Source organism: Oncorhynchus keta, chromosome 33, assembly GCF_023373465.1.
Source record: "Oncorhynchus keta strain PuntledgeMale-10-30-2019 chromosome 33, Oket_V2, whole genome shotgun sequence".
NCBI lineage: Eukaryota > Metazoa > Chordata > Actinopteri > Salmoniformes > Salmonidae > Oncorhynchus > Oncorhynchus keta.
Genome location: NC_068453.1, coordinates 2,211,144 through 2,230,935, shown reverse-complemented (window position 1 = coordinate 2,230,935; position 19,792 = coordinate 2,211,144). Strand labels below are relative to the sequence as shown.

General features: G+C 42.4%; 2 protein-coding genes across 2 annotated transcripts; one reads left to right on the top strand and one right to left on the bottom strand.

Annotated features, from left to right (window-relative positions):
- Positions 1 to 5,087: 5,087 nt before the first annotated feature.
- Positions 5,088 to 10,835, bottom strand: LOC118366036 (testis-expressed protein 26-like). Its single transcript, XM_035748355.2, has 8 exons — positions 10,603 to 10,835; positions 10,312 to 10,495; positions 9,975 to 10,065; positions 9,690 to 9,852; positions 9,034 to 9,190; positions 7,974 to 8,150; positions 5,633 to 5,794; positions 5,088 to 5,403 (listed from the first exon to the last, which is right to left on the bottom strand). Exons 1-8 carry the CDS (start codon positions 10,621 to 10,623, stop codon positions 5,270 to 5,272), a joined length of 1,089 nt encoding a protein of 362 aa, XP_035604248.1. The 5' UTR covers positions 10,624 to 10,835; the 3' UTR covers positions 5,088 to 5,269.
- Positions 10,836 to 15,444: 4,609 nt separating this feature from the next.
- LOC118366035 (high mobility group-T protein-like) lies at positions 15,445 to 18,249 on the top strand. The gene is made up of 5 exons (XM_035748354.2): positions 15,445 to 15,613; positions 16,515 to 16,677; positions 16,850 to 16,995; positions 17,103 to 17,277; positions 17,692 to 18,249. The coding sequence occupies exons 2-5, from the start codon at positions 16,531 to 16,533 to the stop codon at positions 17,803 to 17,805; spliced, it is 582 nt and encodes a 193-aa protein (XP_035604247.1). The 5' UTR covers positions 15,445 to 15,613; positions 16,515 to 16,530; the 3' UTR covers positions 17,806 to 18,249.
- Positions 18,250 to 19,792: the final 1,543 nt, after the last annotated feature.

The window sequence follows — 19,792 nt, the reverse complement described above, 5'->3', positions numbered from 1 at the left end:
GTGTGTTGGCAGCAGCCACTCAACAGTCTGATGGCCTTGAGATAGAAGCTGTTTTCCAGTCTCTTGGTCCCTGCTTTGGTGCACCTGTACTGACCTTGCCTTCTGGATGATAGCGGGGTGAACAGGCAGTGGCTCAGGTGGTTGTTGTCTTTGAAGATTTTTATGGCCTTCCTGTGACATCGGGTGATGTAGGTGTCCTGGAGGGCAGGTAGTTTGCCCCCGGTGATGCGTTGTGCAGACCTCACTACCCTCTGGAGAGCCTTACGGTTGTGGGTGGAGCAGTTGCCGTACCAGACGGTGATACAGCCCGACAGGATGCTCTCGATTGTGCATCTGTAGAAGTTTGTGAGTGCTTTTGGTGACAAGCCGAATTTCTTCAGCCTCCTGGGTTAAAGAGGCGCTGCTGCGCCTTCTTCACGATGCTGTCTGTGTGGGTGGACCAATTCAGTTTGTCTGTGATGTGTACGCCGAGGAACTTAAAACTTACTACCCTCTCCACTACTGTCCGATCGATGTGGATAGGGGGGTGCTCCCTCTGCTGTTTCCTGAAGTCCTCAATCATCTCCTTAGTTTTGTTGACGTTAAGTGTGAGGTTATTTTCCTGACACCACACTCCGAGGGCCCTCACCTCCTCCCTGTAGGCCGTCTCATCGTTGTTGGTAATCAAGCCTACCACTGTAGTGTCGTCCGCAAACTTGATGATTGAGTTGGAGGCGTGCATGGCCACGCAGTCGTGGGTGAACAGGGAGTATAGGAGAGGGCTCAGAACACACCCTTGTGGGGCCCCAGTGTTGAGGATCAGCGGGGTGGAGATGTTGTTACCTATCTTCACCACAGGGCGGGATCGAGACCCAGGGTCTCGAGCTTGATGACGAGTTTGGAGGGTACTATGGTGTTAAATGCTGAGCTGTAGTCGATGAACAGCATTCTCACATAGGTATTCCTCTTGTCCAGATGGGTTAGGGCAGTGTGCAGTGTGGTTGAGATTGCATCGTCTGTGGAGCTATTGGGGCGGTAAGCAAATTGGAGTGGGTCTAGGGTGTCAGGTAGGGTGGAGGTGATATGGACCTTGACTAGTCTCTCAAAGCACTTCATGATGACGGAAGTGAGTGCTACGGGGTGGTAGTCCTTTATCTCAGTTATCTTAGCTTTCTTGGGAACAGGAACAATGGTGGCCCTCTTGAAGCATGTGGGAACAGCAGACTGGGATAAGGATTGATTGAATATGTCCGTAAACACACCAGCCAGCTGGTCTGCGCATGCTCTGAGGGCGCGGCTGGTGATGCCGTCTGGGCCTGCAGCCTTTCGGAGGGTTAACACGTTTAAATGTTTTACTCACATCGGCTGCAGTGAAGGAGAGTCCGCATGTTTTGGTTGCGGGCCGTGTCAGTGGCACTGTATTGTCCTCAAAGCTGGCAAAAAAAGTTATTTAGTCTGCCTGGGAGCAAGACATCCTGGTCTGTGACGGGGCTGGTTTTCTTTTTGTAATCCGTGATTGACTGTAGACCCAGCCACATACCTCTTGTGTCTGAGCCGTTGAATTGCGACTCTACTTTGTCTCTATACTGACGCTTAGACTTGGCTCTCTGGTACCTCTTGTTGTGTGGTGAACAGGGAGTACAGGGAGTACAGAATGGGACTAAGTACACAACTCTGAGGGGCCTCAGTGAGCCAATGAACAGCATTCAGTTCAGATCTATTGCCACTAATAAATTGCCACTAATTCGCTGCCTGCCCGAAGTCCTGTCAGGTAATAACCTCAAATGGATTCCTCTTCAGCTATCAGCTTCAATTTTATGTAAAGAGGCAGGACCTCAACTGACACTCTACTGACACCTTGAGGTTAAACGCATCATGATAGAGATTCTATGAGTCAGTCAGTCAAAGTTTCAGCCCAATGACCGCCAATCAGTTTGGTATAAAGCTATGGGAAGGTGCTGGGGAAATTTAACCCCTCTCAAATTCATAGATGGGTCAAACCAGTAACATTAACTTTTTAGGCACCAGTACTCAAATACTTATTTAATTCAGCAAGACTGTTTGAGTTTTGCTTGGAGAGAAGCAACACAAAGAAAATGACATTTGCACTTACACTATTCCAGAGCTTTTTTACATTCTCCATGGATAGTGAACAGGCAGGCCACTGATCCGTTAGCAACCCTGATGTCTATCTATACTTGTCTCTAAGTAACAGGTGCCCAACAAACCTTCCTCTGCTGCCTGCTGGTTACCAATGTCTGGTAACACCACCCAGGGTATGAGGAGGGTAATGAGTTGGTAGACAGGAAGTCGCACAACATCCAACCACATTCATCTCCCAAAATGAGTTTAGAAGACCTATTCAAGCGAATAATTAAAAAGATTACTTCTTTACTAAAAAGCTTGGTTGTAAACTAAATACACATTTCTGTTCTCTGCAAGATAATGGGCAACAACATATTTAGCTTTTTAGTCCAGAACTAGGCTTAATCTGGGTCTGGGAAACTGTCCTTTAGTGTGGTATACCTTGAGCTTACTGAGGCTGCATGTGGGATCAGCACTGTAGAGCAGTTGTGACCTCAGTTTGACTTAGTCTCCCAGGGTTACAGAGTGGCAGGGGTTCTCCTGTCTCAGCAGCTCAAGCTCCAGCCACTTAAGAGGTGGCCTGTCCTCTGACACGGACCCCAGGTACACCCTCGCGTCACCACGGGTCGATCTCTCTTTCCCCGCTGCTCTGGCCCGACATCTTAGTCCATCGCTCTCCTGCATTCCCCAGCTCAGCGAGAATGCGGTGAAAGAAGAACCTAAAAGTCTCAGGTTAAGTCCAGAAAAGAAGACCCTGTTTGAATACTTTGGAAGTGCATCCTTTCTTCCTCTCTTCCTTGAAGTAATCACTGAACTAACACAAATTGATAGGTGTAAGCAATGGTTCTACCACAGCTTTCACCAATCCAGCCATGTCAGATCAGGAATGTAGGCCTATTCAAGGAAGATAGAAGGGTGGATTGTTAAAATATTAAAACAGGGCCAAACCCTACAGCCCCTAGGCACGAAATGATAGACATAAACAAAAAATGGTAGTTGCTCCACCTTGCCCTCTGATAGGCTTGGTAGGACTTTCACCATATTTATTACACTGTAGCAATCAAATCCTTTCAGATGTCCAGAATTGCCAAGTAAGTAGGGGATAGGGGGTGTTTCTGGAGTGGTAAACATTAAAAGAAATACAAGTAAATAGTTGGAATAATGTTACCTGTGGATGGCTTTATGCAAGTTCTGGTTTAACTTCCAAAAATATGTTTAAATATGCAAATCTGAATAACTACAGTCTAAATCCCAGGTCTCAGACTTCATAGTGTTGTGTAATTGGTGCTGTGACCTAGGGGGATCCAATCTTACATTTCCTCGGTCTTCACACAAGCAGCCAAATTCTGATATTTTTCCCAGTAATTGGTCTTTTGACGAATCACATCGGCTCTTTTCACAACATATCTTTTTCAGAGCTGATCTGATTGGTCAAAAGACAAATTATTTAAGTTTGGTTTTTTTACACAGGCAGCACAATTCTGATATTTATTCACTAATTGGTATTTTGGCCAATCAGATCACCTCTGAAAAAGATATGATGTGAAAAGATCTGATGTGATTGGTCATAAGAGCCTTTAGTGGGAAAAAGATCAGAATTGGTCCGCCTGTATAAACACAGCCTTAGATACTTAAAAGCTTAGAGCTCAGTGTCAATGCTGTGAGAGGGAGGATAGCCCTATTTGCAGACACATCCACCAGATAATTGAGTCAGTCTCAAAACCCTTCCAGACAAACCAACCACAGAGCAGACTCAGAGAAGACGGGGGTTGCAAATGAAGTTGTTCCTTACATAATATGCAGTAGATAACTACTGTCCATCAGCGGGAGTCTGTGTGTATAGCAGAACTTCACTGTGAGTTTTTAAACTTTGCTTGACACAGCCAAGACAGTTTTTACGACAAACTCTGCATGCGCTGGCAATTAAATTATATTTACCAAAACAGAAGGTAGGAGGGGGGCGAGGAATAACAGCTTTAAATCTAATAAAATCTAGGGAAATGTATTTATCGGAGCTCAAATTAATTAGGCTTCCAGTGCTACATGGTAAATGTAGAGCTGTGCCACTGAGTGCGCCTCCACAGCCCATTGACAACAGTCAACAGGCGCTCTACTTCCGTGGAGAGCAACATGTCAGTGCAACAATGCAGAAGACTCAACCCAAATCACCCCATCAACCCAGCTCAACCCAGTCACCCCCTTGCTGAGACGAAAGCCCACAGAAAACAGCAGCAGATAATCAATTAGAAAACTAGCACCTGATCTGCTGTTTAAAGCAACAACAAACTGACAGGTGGCAGAGCAGAGGCAGAAAACCTGGACACATTCTGAATCTCTAGTTTCCCATCAGCTGAAGAAGGGCAAACTTTCTTCCCCCAGCGGCATCACAGTAGTCTTTGTATGTCTGTCTGTCTGTCAGCCTGGTCCAGTGTTCAGTTCTCTGTGAGAGTGGGTAGAGGAGCTCAGCCCTTCAGAGCCAGTCCAGCCCACAGCCTCTGCTTCTCCAGATGTCACATTACCTGACACTCTAACCTTTCACCTGGACTCACGTGGGTGGCTCTCTGGTAACTAAGATACTAAGATAACTACTGGATGCATTTCTGCTAATATTGTCAGTTCCACAGAGCAGACAAAACCTTGGATTAGATCTAAAGGGCACCACCCTATTGGTGTAAACATGTGTTATTGTTATGTTACTACATTTACTTTTGACATTTGAGTAATTTAGTAATGACTTACAGTAGTGGGTGCAGACACTTTCGTACTAGCATGTTATAATGACGGTATTACACTACTGACTGTCTCTGAAACCTCATTCTGGCGCCTTCTAAAGAAGTAGGCCTACTATTGATAAATCTGAGGTTTGGTTCTGGAATCATGGTAACTGTACCAAAGAAGAATTTGATTCAGCAAGTAAAACTGCACTTACATCTGTGATATCTACAGTACAACATGCTAAAAAAAAAGTATCACAATGGTGTTATTCAGTACTGTTATAGTTAGATTGCAGATGTAAACGGAAGTATCGTTGCATTAGATTGATTGGCTTTATTTTCAGAAATGTCAAGGCAGTTACAACACTGCAAATAAAACTCACAAACAGAGCATAAACACTCGTACACACAGTCCCACAAAGGCACTTGTTGACTGGACAGTGCCTCTCGTTGTCACATGATTGTGGCGGGATGCTACAGAAAGTCAAGTATCACAGGGGCCCGGGCCAGCCAGACATCCACTCTGACCTATACAACGCAGGAGGGAGGACAGGTGACTTGGTACCTCTCTTCACCTGGCCGGTAGGGGGGACTCGGTGCAAAAATGTCTGCACAACCTCCTTATCTGTAAACACAACACATCAGTCAACATATATACAGTGCTCGGGGGTGAATTTTCCCTTAAGGTACAGATCTGGGATCAGATCCCCTGCCCCAATCCTTAACCATTAGTGGAGAAAATGCCAAACTGACCCAGGATCAGTGTTTATGGGCAACTTCAAGCAACCAAACAGGGAAGTGATTTGTAACTAGGAGAATAGAGTCAGGGTTCATAACAAGAGTCCGTAGCTCACCTTTGTCAGGTAGATGTCTGCAGAACTGCTGGAGCTCTTGGGGTTGTAGAGAGCGGAGCACGGCCGAGACATCGGTCGTTATCCCTCCAAAGTGTCTGTCGTAGGTGGTCAACTGGGAACTATTTTCCTGGTTGTGGATGTGACCATGAACAACAGTAGGAACTGGAACAGAAAGGGGCGGGAGATACACTGTGATCTCTAAGTGATGAGCCTGGTAGGTTGTTTAATTATTTAACTAGGCAATTCTTATTTACAATGATGGCCTAGGAACAGTGGGTTAACTGCATTGTTCAGGGGCAGAACGACTAATATTTACGTTGTTAGCTCGGGGATTCAGTCTAGCAACCTTTCGGTTACTGGCCCAATACTCGAACCACTAGGCTGCCTTATTTTACCCGAGTTTAGCTCTGAGCAACATTGTGCAGCGTGGGAAAATATGAAATGGCACCCTATTCAGTATTTCAGGGATGGTAACTTTGATGGGGGTGGGGGCCACAAGAAATATGAACTCATCATGGCTCACAGGTCTACACAATCACATCCATACCCACACATGTAGTTAGAGCCAGCCCTAGCCTGTTGGAGGCGCTAAGCTACATTTTGTTGGGGGGAGGAACAACTTGTGCGTTTTAGAGTTATTTTCCAGCAATTCTACACATTTTGTCATGGGGCATGTAGAACATTTTGCAGTTTTATAGCACATTTGATGCAATTCTACATATTTTGCCATGGAGTGGAAGAGAAGATTTTGCAATTGTATAACTAATTTCATACAATTCTACTAATTTTGCCATGGGGTGGAAGAGAAGATTTTGCAATTGTATAACCAAATTTCATACAATTCTACTAATTTTGCCATGGCAAGTAGAGAAAACCTGCTGATGCACAACCACATTTTGAATTGACACCTTGTGTATTCTACAATTCTAACTAAGTAAGTTAAGACCCCGACTGTGTTCCAACTGTATTTTCATTCTTATAGATTTTGGGGGGAAATTGCCCATAAAAGGGGGGCCAGGGACGCCAGTTGCCCACCCCTGCCCTATATAGTTTTCCCTAATAGTCAAAATGAAAGGAAATCAAATTACTTATAGCAGTGGCGGCCCGCCCATAAGAGCGTTAGGGGCGGCACTCAACTTGTGATTTGGTCAAAAACAACAAAAAGTACACATTTTTTACATGACATTTTCCTGTTAAAAAAATAAATAAGCTGTTCCTGTTCAATAAAGAAATAACAAGCTGTTCAGTTACTGCTCCAAAGATACTGCCAGCAGCAGCCCCGGCTTACTTCCGCACGTCAGACTAGATCTGCTCTATCAGGTAGAGGTGGCACTAAAGGGAAAAGCAATAACTCACTTGTAAATAAATTATTGTAACAGTCATGGCAGCCTGGGACCTGATAAACTAGACAACTACCTCCAACAAGAGTCGAAGGACAGAGGAATGCACTAGCTAGAACCTTCTCATCACAGATCTGGTAGGAGAAAAATACATGGCCAATTTGATTGTTCCCCCCATGTTGTTCATCAGGTTCTGCTGTAGGTGACAGGGCGGGCGACATGTTGTGTGGACTAAAACAGCATAAACCCGGATGATTCACAAAGCATGATCAAATTAATTAGCCAGCTACAGTACTTTTGAGAAACACTTTTTTGGTCAAATGAACCAGTTATCTACCTTAAATATGCAGATAGCTAGCTATAGCTAGCTGTTAGCTTCCTAGCAAGTTAGCTCCCATGCCAATTTCAAGTCTTTCTAAACTCATATCTGACTAACTCGTAAATCTGAAGTTTTTCCAGAACTGGCTTGCGCATCATGCTTTGTGACATTATGTTAGCTAGCTATCCCCAGTTAGATAATGTGTTTTCACTTATTCCCATCTGTATGCTTGTTGCATTCTCCCTAGTGCACTAGTCTATTCATGAGTTGACTGCTTATTTTAAATAGTATAATCTAACCTGATCAAAACAGTGGCAGCATGTGCAGCAGGGGTCATTCGGTTTTTGACATGCAAGAGTGAAATAGGTGTATTGATGCTGTTGTTCAAATGCACCGATCGCTTCAGATATCTTCTCAAAGAAACTACTGGTAGTTCAAAAACTTGGCATCATATTTCCGTCATGCTGCTTTGTTGACAACTCTAAACACCTCACACCCCGGGTACTCAGCCAATCAGCAGCCGCCACTGCTCCAGGGTTTCCCCTAGGTACAGATCTAGGATCGGCTTCCCCTCCCCCAATCCTAACCTTAACGATTAGTGGGAAAAACACTGACTCAAGATTACTGGCTAGGGGCAACTTCACTCTACTCATAGGATGCATCCAGGCAGCTCATAACTTACCTATACCCCTGGGGGCAACGCCGTGCAGTGCGTTGCAGCCGTAGCGCGACATGTTGCCCCGCAGTTCAGACCGTTCCCTGGGCTGGCGGTAGTTGTGCCTCATCTCTGTGTGCGTGCAGTGAGGGACTTGGCGCTTGTGGTTCAGCGGAGTGAGAATCGGGGGGATCAACTGAAGTCCTGTAAAAAGACAAAAGTGCAGAAGAGAGAACTTGCAAGGCGAATGTTGTAAAGGGTAACAAACGACTAGAGGGAAGTTGTACTACTGTCTTCTGCTCAAACTAAAGACATAACCCCCCAAAACATAGAATTACCAGGATTCAATCAATTGCAGGTAATGGCTTCCAGATAATGCTTTCAGAATTGTGTTTTAGTTCCACAGCAGAGTTATTTATAAACTGAATCATTACATGGCAAGACCTGTTCAGTTCAGACACAAACCTGACTGAGAAGTCATCGAGTGCATGCAACTTGACTTATTATGTCATGTACAAATAAAAAAAAACTGTTCTGAAAGTGCTATCAGGAATATCTTTATCTGCTTGATTGAATCCTGATAAATAATTTAAAAAAAAAATTTAAAAAAATTTGGGGGGTTCCGACTTCAGTTTGAGCCGACTTTAGTTGTTTTTTTCCCCTTACAGCTTTTGTAAGCCTACAGTATCATACTCTTACATAGAGATACTCATGCTGGTTGAGTACTTCGAAATCACTGAGAACTTCAAAACAGGGTGTGGCTTTGGACAAAATTAGTGTGGGTATCATTTCAGACACAGCTCAGAGCCTATATCCATAAAGCCTCTCAGGGCAGGAGTGATGATCTAGGATAAGTTTAGCCTTTTAGAGCTTAATGAATAAGATTACATGGAGAGAGGGGGAACCTTATCATAGATAAGAAATCCTACTCTAAGACGCTTGGCATATACAGTGCCTTCGGAAAGTTTTCAGACCCCTTGACTTTTTCCACATTTTGTAGGTTACAGCCTTATTCTAAAATGTATTAAATTGTTATTTTTCCTCATCAATCTTTCCGAAGGTACTGTATGCTCCCTGATCTCTCTACCTTGAGGCATGCCCAGGTAGTCAGTCCGGTAGGTGGACCGGTACTGGGCAGTCAGAGCGTTTCGGATCTCTTCCTCAGAAGGAGGACTTTTCCAGGGGGACCAACCACCTACAGAGCTCTGCTTCTGGCCCTTGGGCAGTCTCCACACCATGAATGACTAGGGAAAAATGAAGAATGTTTAGCACTTTTCAATACATCGCTGCCCAAAGAGCTTAAATGTATAAGTAATAAAGCATAGAGGTATAATAATAATAATAATAATAATAACAGGGATGTGTCCCAGATGGCACCTTACACTCTTAGAAAAAAAGGTCCTATCTTGAACCTTAAAGGGTTTTTCGGCTGTCCCCATAGGAGAACCCCTTTGAAGAAAGTCTCTACCTGAAACCAAAAACGTTTCCCCTGTCGGGACAGCTGAAGAACCCTTTTGAAACCTCCAACAACCTCCCTATGGGCCCTGTTCAAAAGTAGTGCACCATTTGAAATGCAACCCTGAATAGGAGCACCAGAGGGACAGACAGGTTAGTTAGCTAAATGTTAGATTCATGTTTGTTAAGAAGCTTTTCTTTCTGTAAAAAGTTAATGGAAATGTATGAAAGTTTACACATTCTAAATAGTTCATGTCCAGAGGATTGAGTGTGAATGTGGATCTGTACCTGACTGGGATGTGGGTTGTTCCTCCTGTTCCCAGAGGCTGATCCTGTGTGAATGCTGTCAGGTTTAGTGGCAGGCTTCCAACAGAAGTCCTCATTGTACACAGTGGCACCCACAGGACAAGCTAGTGCATAGGAGTTTCTATGGGCTCTTGTCTTTGTAGGACTGAAAAAGATTTCACAAAAGGAGAAAATGTATAGGGAGACATAGCCTAAATGTGAATAATATAAACAACATAATGAAATATAAATGAATTCATGAATAGTCAATCATATTTTCAGGCCTACGGTAAAACTGGTGTTGATGAACTGGGTCGATAAATAAAATCTCTTTTCTGCGATGTTTCATATGGGTCCCACTCCCACATACGTCTGTCATCTGAAATATCAAATATCACGTTAATAGACAATAACTCATTTAAATTAGTATAAAGGGGAGGTTTCTCGGACATTAATAAACCTAGTCCAAAAAACATGCTCAATGAAGAATAAGCCTAGTCCTGGACTTTAAAGCAAATTCAATGGAGAATCTCCTTACAAATATATGTATTTTCCCAAAGACTACGATCAGAGTCCGAGAAACAACCCCAAAAAGTCTCATGTCAGGTAATCTGAGGCTCCTCACCCACGGCTGCCATAGCTGTTTTCGCTCGTGATGAAACGTTTCCAGAAATCGGAATATTTTGGTTATTGGGCGCGATGTCTGGACACAAATGCACACATCTCTTCTCGAACTCTGCCTGAGATGGATGTGTTAGGCAAACTTGTCGATCGTGCGCTTGATGATGCTCCGGGACAGTTCCGTGGTGCTTGAAAACACAAGCGAGAGAAAGTCATTGAAAATACGCCACCAATGCAATGTAACGTAATAACAATTATGACGTCAGAAGTTATGACACTTCAGTTGTAGGCCTACCTGGTTCGCAGGATTCTTCATCTTGAGTTTGCATTGTTCAATTTGGCCTATCTAGAAAACTTGTTTTCAGGGCTCCGTGGTGTGCAACTGTGTGTGCTGGAGTTCTTGGTTGTTATGGGAGACACACAACAATTCCTGTGAATTGCACAACAGCCGCGAGGGCAATTTGATGATTGATGCTGTGCTGCCTGGGGGGCTTGGACCCGCATGAAAGATTCAGCATCACATTTGGCGAGGTGCACCAAGGGTGGTAGACCGGGTTACTGGTGGTTACACTGTTTTATTAAAGTATATATATATGTTTTATTAAAGCCTGCCGAATAGGCTATGTCGTTGTGTTTGCAGGTGTCCGAGTAAAATGTTCTGTAAAAGGCCAGACAAGTGAAGGCAAGCACAGCATCTATATTCTCGCCATTAATGGACAGAAGTTATACTGCTATGTTGTTGGGCCATATATTCGTCCTTGTGTGGGGCAGTTTTTGGAGTTTATTTTTAAAATAGCATTTTAAAAGATTTCAAAATGTGACACAAACAAATGTTTTATTAATTTCCCCGGCACTGAAACAAAGAGGTGCACCCTATTATGCACCGTGACGTGAACGAGCAAATGGACAATTTTAAACTTGGTGGACCCTGAATGTTGATTGACCGACAGCCATGGTATAATGAGACCGTATACCACCGGTGTGACAAAACATGTATTTTTACTTCTCTAATTACGTTGGTAACTAGTTTATAATAGCAATAAGGCGGCCTGGGGATTTGTGGCATATGGCCAACATAACACGGCTACGGGCTGTGTCCAGGCACTCCACATACATAAGAACAGCCCTAAACTGGGGTATATTGGCTACATACCACACCCCCTCGGGCCTTATTGCTGAAATTACTCCATGTGCTCATTACTAGTTTGGAGCACCTGGCGCACGCCCGGGAGGCAGCCCGTTTCCAAAACGAATGCCATCAGATTTCACCTTATGTAAACTTCTTCTCAGGCGGCATCCTGGGCCAAATAATCGAATCCCCTCAAACTTTGAAGTGTCACGCTAGACTCTAGAAAGACGACCAATCATTCGACGTCTCCAGTAAGAGCTGTGGAAAGCAAGCGCCCAATCAGACGTTCTACGGAGTTGGCGGCAGCTAATAGGAGCCACAATTGCATGGAGACGTCGCACAGCTAAAATACCGCTCATCGAATCTGGCTATTACCGTTATTTAGCAGCAAGATATTATGCTGGCAGCACGATCGAGGGATGTAAAAATGTTTAATAAGAGTCCCCCTGCAAAGACAAGCTAAACTTTAAGAATATCGAAAATCAAATAAAAATATATGTAATTAGAATTAAAGTCTGCAAAACTTAAATTGGTCTCTTATGTTGACCAACGGGTTTAAAACAGAATGCTGGTGACTCCTTACTCCACCCACTCCATTCGAGGTATATTAATTACATATTGGCTCATAGAGAAAATAAATATGATATGTGCTGAGGTAAAAGTGGGGTTGGGATTACTCTGTAGGGTCTGTAGAATCTCTATATAGTGTTATTTCTTGGATGGCTGTGGTTGAAATATCCAGCATCACTTTCTAATCCACCCATTCCATTGGTCCCAAAGCAATACACTGTAGGTTTATAAATGACATATTGGTTTATGGAGATAAAACTATTCTATATGCCAAAGTAAAAGTGTGCTTGGGATTACTGATTAGGGTCTGGAGAATCTATATATGGTGTTATTTATTTGCTCTACTTTTGATCTAAAGCCCAAAGGGTATTTGGTGTTTCAAAAACAGTGTATTGCACTGTGGCCAATGGAGTGGTTGGAGTAAAGTGCTGCTAGGTATTTATACCTCAGTCCCCCACTAAACTACATCCAGATACACTGAGTGTAGAAAACATTAAGGACATCTGTCCTTTCCATGACATAGACTGACCAGGTGAATCCAGGTGAAAGCTATGATCCCTTATTGATGTCACCTGTTAAATCCACTTCAGTGTGGAGGAGTCAGGTTAAATAATGATTATTAAGTCTTGAGCCAATTGAGACATGTATTGTGTATGTGTGCCATTCAGAGGGTGAATGGGCAAGACAAAAAAAAGTGCCTTCGAACGGGTATGGTAGAAGGTGCCCGTTTGTCAAGAACTGCAACGCTGCTGGGTTTTTACACTCAACCGTTTCCTGTGTGTATCAAGAATGGTCCACCACCCAAAGGACATCCAGCCAACTTGACAACTGTGGGAAGCAATGGAGTCAACATGGGCCAGCATCCCTGTGGAACGCTTTCAGCACCTTGCAGTGTCCAGGCCCTGATGAATTTAACCTGTTCTGAGGGCAAAAGTGGGGGTGCAACTCAATATTAGGAAGATGTCCGTAATGTTTTGTATAGATTATACAGACCCTATTGAGTAATCCCCACCACACTTTGGCACATAGAGTATTTTTTTCTCTGTAATGTATAGGCCTATATTGTATTGCAGTCCCCCAAGAAATAACACCATATATAGATTATTCAGGCTCTACTGAGTAATGCCAAACCCACTTTTATTTTCGGCACATAGAATAGCTGTTTTTTCTCTATAAGCCAATATGTAATAGATAGGTCGATAGTGTATTGCATTGGGACCAATGGAGTGGGTGGAGTACGAAGTACTGCTAGGTATTTAAACCTCAGTCGCCAAAGAAATAACACTATATAGAGATTCTACAGACCCTACTGAGTGTTCCCAAATCCACTTTTACCTCAGCACGTATAATAGTTTTTTCTCTAAATCCCAATGTTGAGAACATACCAATCTGAACATTGTATTTTTTGATAGTGGTCTTCCATTATTTTTGTAATTGGTTTCCACAAATTCCTTCTTGCATTTATATTATATTTGCATTATAAGCACAATAAAAGCACAATATAAGCACAATAATATAAGCACAATAAAAATGAACATTGATTAACATTTAATATCTCTTGAATGAGTTCTCCACTTTGCAAGAGGGTAGGTTGATGTCAGTGGCTGACTCTTGAAGAGGACGGAACTAGTGGGTTGCTCTTTGGTTAAAGATGGTGGAAGCTGGAGCAGGTGGTGAACACAAAACTAATGGCGGTAAAAGCAAGGAAGATTGGACAATGGTCCAAAAGAATTGAAAAATGACCAAAGTATTGCTGGAAAACAAAATGGATAGTTCTGGGAATGCTCCTTCTTATCTTGTAGGAGTGCTGTTTGTTGAGGAGGGGCGAATCCATTTGAAATATCCAAGCTGGTGGAAAGAGTGATGGTTTAAGTAAATGCAGTAAGGATTACGAGAAGTGGACTTGTTTTGATTTCGTGTACTCCTGATAAGCAGAAATAGCTTGAGTAATGTTGTACTGGAGTCGAGAATGTTGTCATGTTGTGCGCAGCTCTTCGGATCAGGGCACCCCTCAAGGGGGTAATATCTGGCGTTTCGTGGGAAGTGCAATTGGAAGAAATCTAAAATATCCCTGGAGTGATTGATGCACGTTGCATGAAATGAGTAGTTAATGGAGAGAACATGAAGAGTATCTGTTCTTTTGTTTTTTGAAGTGAAGTCCCTCCAAATCGAGGAGAAGTTGAGGTATGTGAATTACTGTGTAAGAGCATTTGTACCAAGATTGTGATTGCTGTTGTGCCTTTTAACACGTGGAAAGTGTCTGTGATTGAAAGATGAAAGTTGTGGAGAAGATCAAATTGAGTGTGGTTTGAGTTTTGATCATGTGAAATGTTGCAATTGTGGTGGGAACCATGTTGCTTCATTTTAGGAATGCCCAACGAGGGTGAAGGAAAATGGCTAAAGTCAGGTCCATCCAGAATATATAATTTGCAGTAGCTGTCAAAAGGGTTGAGGGAGCGAGCGGTCCTGATGGCCCCATGGTGGTGGATAGGCATTACCTGCAGGCTACAGATATTCTACAGGTTAAGAAGGTGAACTTTGTACTATTTATGGCTATGGTGATCAGCGGCACTGCCAAAGTGGAGAAAAGTCTAGAAAGATGGACATCATTGTGGATGCGTCAGAGAGGTTCCTGAGATTGGAGGACTTGTCGGTGAACGAGTTTACATGAAAGGCTATCACAAGCCTTTTACTACCCTCTCAGGCCCCAGAGCCTGAGTTGGTGAAACATGGAACTTTCAACGATGGATGGAAGAAGTGGGAGTCTGTTTTGCTCAGTTTTGTTTTGTCGATTAAGTTAGTTTTTTCTCTTCAAATATGTTTTTCTTTTCTACCTTGAATACAGTAGTGGGAGGCAATATAACGTGTTAGATGTCGTCTGCACTAAAACCCTAGCCTCGTACAAACCATCCTGATCTCACAAGCTTACATTCTGTTTCTCTAAATCAGGATGCTTCATACGAGGCTACTAAAACCACTGAGGTAAATAAGAACTGGAGACTGCGTCCAAGATGTCCGGACGTCCGTTGTTTTCAAGGAAATCTACTGATATTCGCATATGCCGATTCATCTATATCTGTGTTGCATCCGGTTTATACGGACCAGGATTTGCATCCAGTTTACACAGACCAACACCACAGGCACACTAGCACTCAGTGCGTACAGGTAGCAGGCGAGCAACAACACGTCATCCAAAAACATGTCAGACATTGGATGAATATAAACTATAAACATAATATCTTCGGCTGTGAGTGATGGGGGAAAAAAATCAGCCTCAGTGACAATTAGTGTATTATTAGGAATTTTCTAATCTGACATCTCTATGTGGCCTTGTATGGAAATTGTATTTCTGGGTGGGCATCTGCAGTATGGAAGCAAAACTTTAGGAGCAGTCGAAACCGTGCTTCTAGACCGGAACCCTGGCCACTTGACTAAAACCCCACCGAAGAAGATTTACATTTGTATGTTTAGAAATGCGTGCTTTTATTTTGAAGAATTCACCATTACCATACGAGAGTGACGTCATTGTTTGCGCTACTAGCGAATTTTAATCATCGTCCCATCGTTGTTTGATGAAGCATAACGTTAGCTGGTTAGCTAACTGAGGGTATGTATTTACACCCAAAATATTAGCTAGAATACGTTGCTAATTATGAGAAATAGCAACATTGACATTTATTTTTGTTCAAATATTTAGTGTATTTTGCTGAGCATTCATAAACATTTGCTTGCTAACTAGCTATGTAAGTGAAATGTGGGCTAACAAAAGACAGTAAACAACTGCTAGCCAGCACATTTTCAGGCACCACCTAAAACATTTTCGTGACGTTAATTACGTTAACGTTAGTTGGTTTTAAAAACTCATGGAAGCCAGACATATCTAACGAGTTATATTCTACCACGTCTATCTAGCGTTAGCTATTTTTGCTCTAGCTAGACACTAGCTGTGGCAAGCTTGGCCCGTTGCGCTGACATTAACAACGTTAACAGAGCATCTCGATTTTATTTGCTATATCGTAGCTAACGTTAGTTGTTTTTGTTTTGTCCCATTTGATACGAGTCAGATTAGGTAACCATGTTGTCTTTTGCAAGACTCACACGTTATTTAGCTATTTATAACGGCTCACTGCAAGGCTATGTAGCTAGCTATTACCTACGACACAACAATGGGATGGATCCATGATAGCTATGCTTTGTTTTGGTGTTCAGAGGGGGTTGGATTCGATGCTAGCGAACTGCCATCGTAGCTTGCTAGCTACGCTGCACCATCCATATGCACAATTGCACCTTTAATTATTTGCAAAAAAGGTTTTGCCGTAATGCAGCAAGTGATAATTATTAGCGATTACAATAGTTTCTTTTCAAAAAGGAGAAGACAAATGTGCACACCCCCAGGCCCCATTCTTTGTTATGGGCAGCTAGGGAGGGACACTCATTTAATATGGCCAAAGCTCAAGGTGAATTTATCCTTGTTATGTTGAAACTCTATCTATATCCTCTCCTACTAGACCTACACAAGTCACCATGGGGAAAGATCCTAGGAAGCCGAGAGGCAAGATGTCCTCATATGCTTACTTCGTGCAGACCTGCAGGGCGGAGCACAAGAAGAAACAGCCCGAAGCCAGCGTCAACTTCGCGGAGTTCTCCAAGAAATGCTCAGAGCGATGGAAGGTAGCATTACACACCAGTGAATGATTGTGAAGTGACATGTTTCTGGTCCATATTCAGAATGGTTTTGAATTTATTTCCACCTTGGTATGTTTTGTTACACTTGAGTGACCTTGTGGACAGTCTTGCTGTGGCCATGTGGATGTGTAATCTGAATTTATACCTCTACATCCAGCCCATGTCTCCTAAAGAAAAAGGAACGTTTGAGGACATGGCAAAGCAAGACAAGGTCCGCTACGAGAGAGAAATGAAGAACTACATCCCACCCAATGGCCAGAAAAAGAAGAGGTTTAAGGATCCCAATGCCCCCAAGAGACCACCGTATGTACCATAATTCACAAGGTTTGCATGCCAGATAGACTGGATAGCAATCCGAGAGGGGAATTAAACTTCCCTTTGAATTGACATGTGTTTGTTTTGTTTCTCAGGTCTGCGTTCTTCATCTTCTGTGCTGACTTCCGGGCCAAGATAAAGAGCGAGCACCCAGGCCTGTCCATTGGAGACACTGCTAAGAAGCTGGGAGTGATGTGGAACAGCTCTGCAGCTGAGGAGAAGAAGCCGTATGAGAAGAAGGCAGCCACGCTGAAGGAGAAATACGACAAGGTGAGCAGGGCTTTGATACAACTTTCAAAGATGGGGTTTTCACAATGACTGGAATTCTGGCTTTTCTGTGATTATCCTCTATTCAATCATCTTAGAAGTTGACCTACGAACTTCTGATTTTGAATAAGATGGGTGCAGATAATTCCACCAATATTCAATAAATAGGATGAAAAAGGGGAATTTCATGCTGATCTGAATGTCATTCTCATGATGCCATTGTCCAAATGTAAGAAATCAACATCTGACGCATATTTCTTGGACAACTGCTATTTTGGATGGCAATTTGAGAATTCAGTGTGGGAAAATCACTTTTTAATTATTTTCCCTCTGTAAAACAGTATGTCAGCAGATATATTGGTTTTGGGTCCAAACATATCCGTCTGGCTCTATAAGTAATTGTGATGTGTCCCACAGGATATTGCATCATACCGCACCAATGGTAGAGTGGATACTGCCTCCTCCGCAGCTGCTGATGACGACGATGACGAAGATGATGATGAGGATGACGATGAGGATGATGATGAGTAGCCTCCCTGCCGTTGGAGGCTACATTCTTGTTTAACGCTATGTAAACCCTATTGTACACTCTTTACATCTCCGAACAGACCCAGACGCAACGAGAACACATTAAGCTGTGTGTATATTTAATGTTTTAATGCTCCCTAACCGGTTAAAGGTAACACTACATGTCTTGTTTTTGTTCTTGTAGTAGCCCTTTTTCCTGCCCATGCCTGTAACTGCTTTGGCAGATTATAGATCACTATGGAAGTAATAAATTCCCTTTAGGTGTGCAACTCTCAAATCAGATTTCTGGGTTGGTAGCGAGTGAATTATGTTTTTTCTGTATTTGTTTTAAAGGATATTTTTTCATATGTTTGTCACACGGTCTTTGTATTGTTCTTTGAAAACCACTCTGATAACAAATGCAGCTGACATTCAGGAATGTCTTAAATAAAGTTTTTTTTAAATAAATTGTATTTGTTTTTTTATTTGAAGATTTAACATAAACTAAATAAGGCATTTGGTTGACTTTGATCAATCTTGGCAATGTACATACAGTGCCTTCAAAGTATTCATACCCATTGACTTATTCCACATGTTGTGTTAAAGCCTAAATTCAGAATGGATAAAAAAAGTGTTTTACCTATCTACACACAATACCCCATAATGAGTGTAAATATGTTTAGATTTTTTTTTTAACACATTTATTGAAAGTGAAATACAGAAATCTCTTATTTACATAAGTATTCACACCTCTGAGTCAATATTGTTAGAATCACCATTCGCAGTGATTACATCTGTAAATCTCAAGAGTTTTGCACACCTGGATTGTACAATATTTGCCCATTTATTCTTTGAAAAATTCTTCAAGCTCTGTCAAGTTGGTTATTGACCATTGCTAGACAGACATTTTCAAGTCTGGCTATAGATTTACAAGCTGATTTAAGTTAAAAACTGTAACTAGGCCACTCAGGAGCAAGTGTATAATTGATTTTGTGTTTTAGGCTATTGTCCTACTGAAAGGTGAGGGATTTTCTCCCAGTGTCTGTTGGAAAGCAGACTGAACCAGGTTTTCCTCTAGGATTTTGCCTGTGCTTTACTCCGTTTATTTTTACCCTAAAAAACTCCCTAGTCCTTGCCGATGACAAGTATACCCAAGAGATGTTAACTAGTCACCTTTTGGCGAAATTCGCCGTTTTGAATCCAAAATAGGTGACCTACGTAATTTGTGTAGATCCGATGAGAAAAGTTTGGGAGGGTTGGATCACTACTGGCTGTAAGCGAACGAGTGATACGCGTTTGGAGCAATACCGGCTGTATCCAAGGCTCAGCCAATCGTTCACATAACAAAATGCAGCACGCGATTGAAGAGAGAAGAGACAACCAATTTAGGAGTTACCGCATCAAGGCGCTCTGGAAAGAAAGCTTGCCAGTTACAGCCAAGTACCCCTGACTGCAGTGTGCAATTCCGGGCCGGGCTCGATGTGGGCGGAGTCAAACGGTTGACCCCGCCCACCCTTTTTTGTCCATCTGAGGTTTGACAGTCACACACTGAATACAAACACACACATAATGTTTTATTTTGATCCAAATGATATGGACCCTGATTTAACTTTCATTGTTCATTTGTATATCTTTCATGGAAGATTCTTTGTCCATAAAATGAAGTGGGCAGAGAACAAACGCCTCTTCACATGATTTAAGATAGAATTGAAATATTATTTTGAAATTATCAGTAAATGTAAAAACAAAAAAGCAATACGCACCATAAAAGTATTTAACAAATTGAAAATGAATTTTGAAATGTAATACCCCTGTCTGTTAGGTTTATGTACTCTTGTTTGTATATTTCAGTTTTTTTGTATTTGTTGTGTGGATAATTTAAAAAATCATTTAAAATGGAAAAAAATACTATGTAAAAAAAGAATACAAACACACGTTTGCGTAAGGCACACGTTGAATACGAACGTATTTCAGAAGATCGAAGATCGCAAGAAATATGCTATAAAGTACC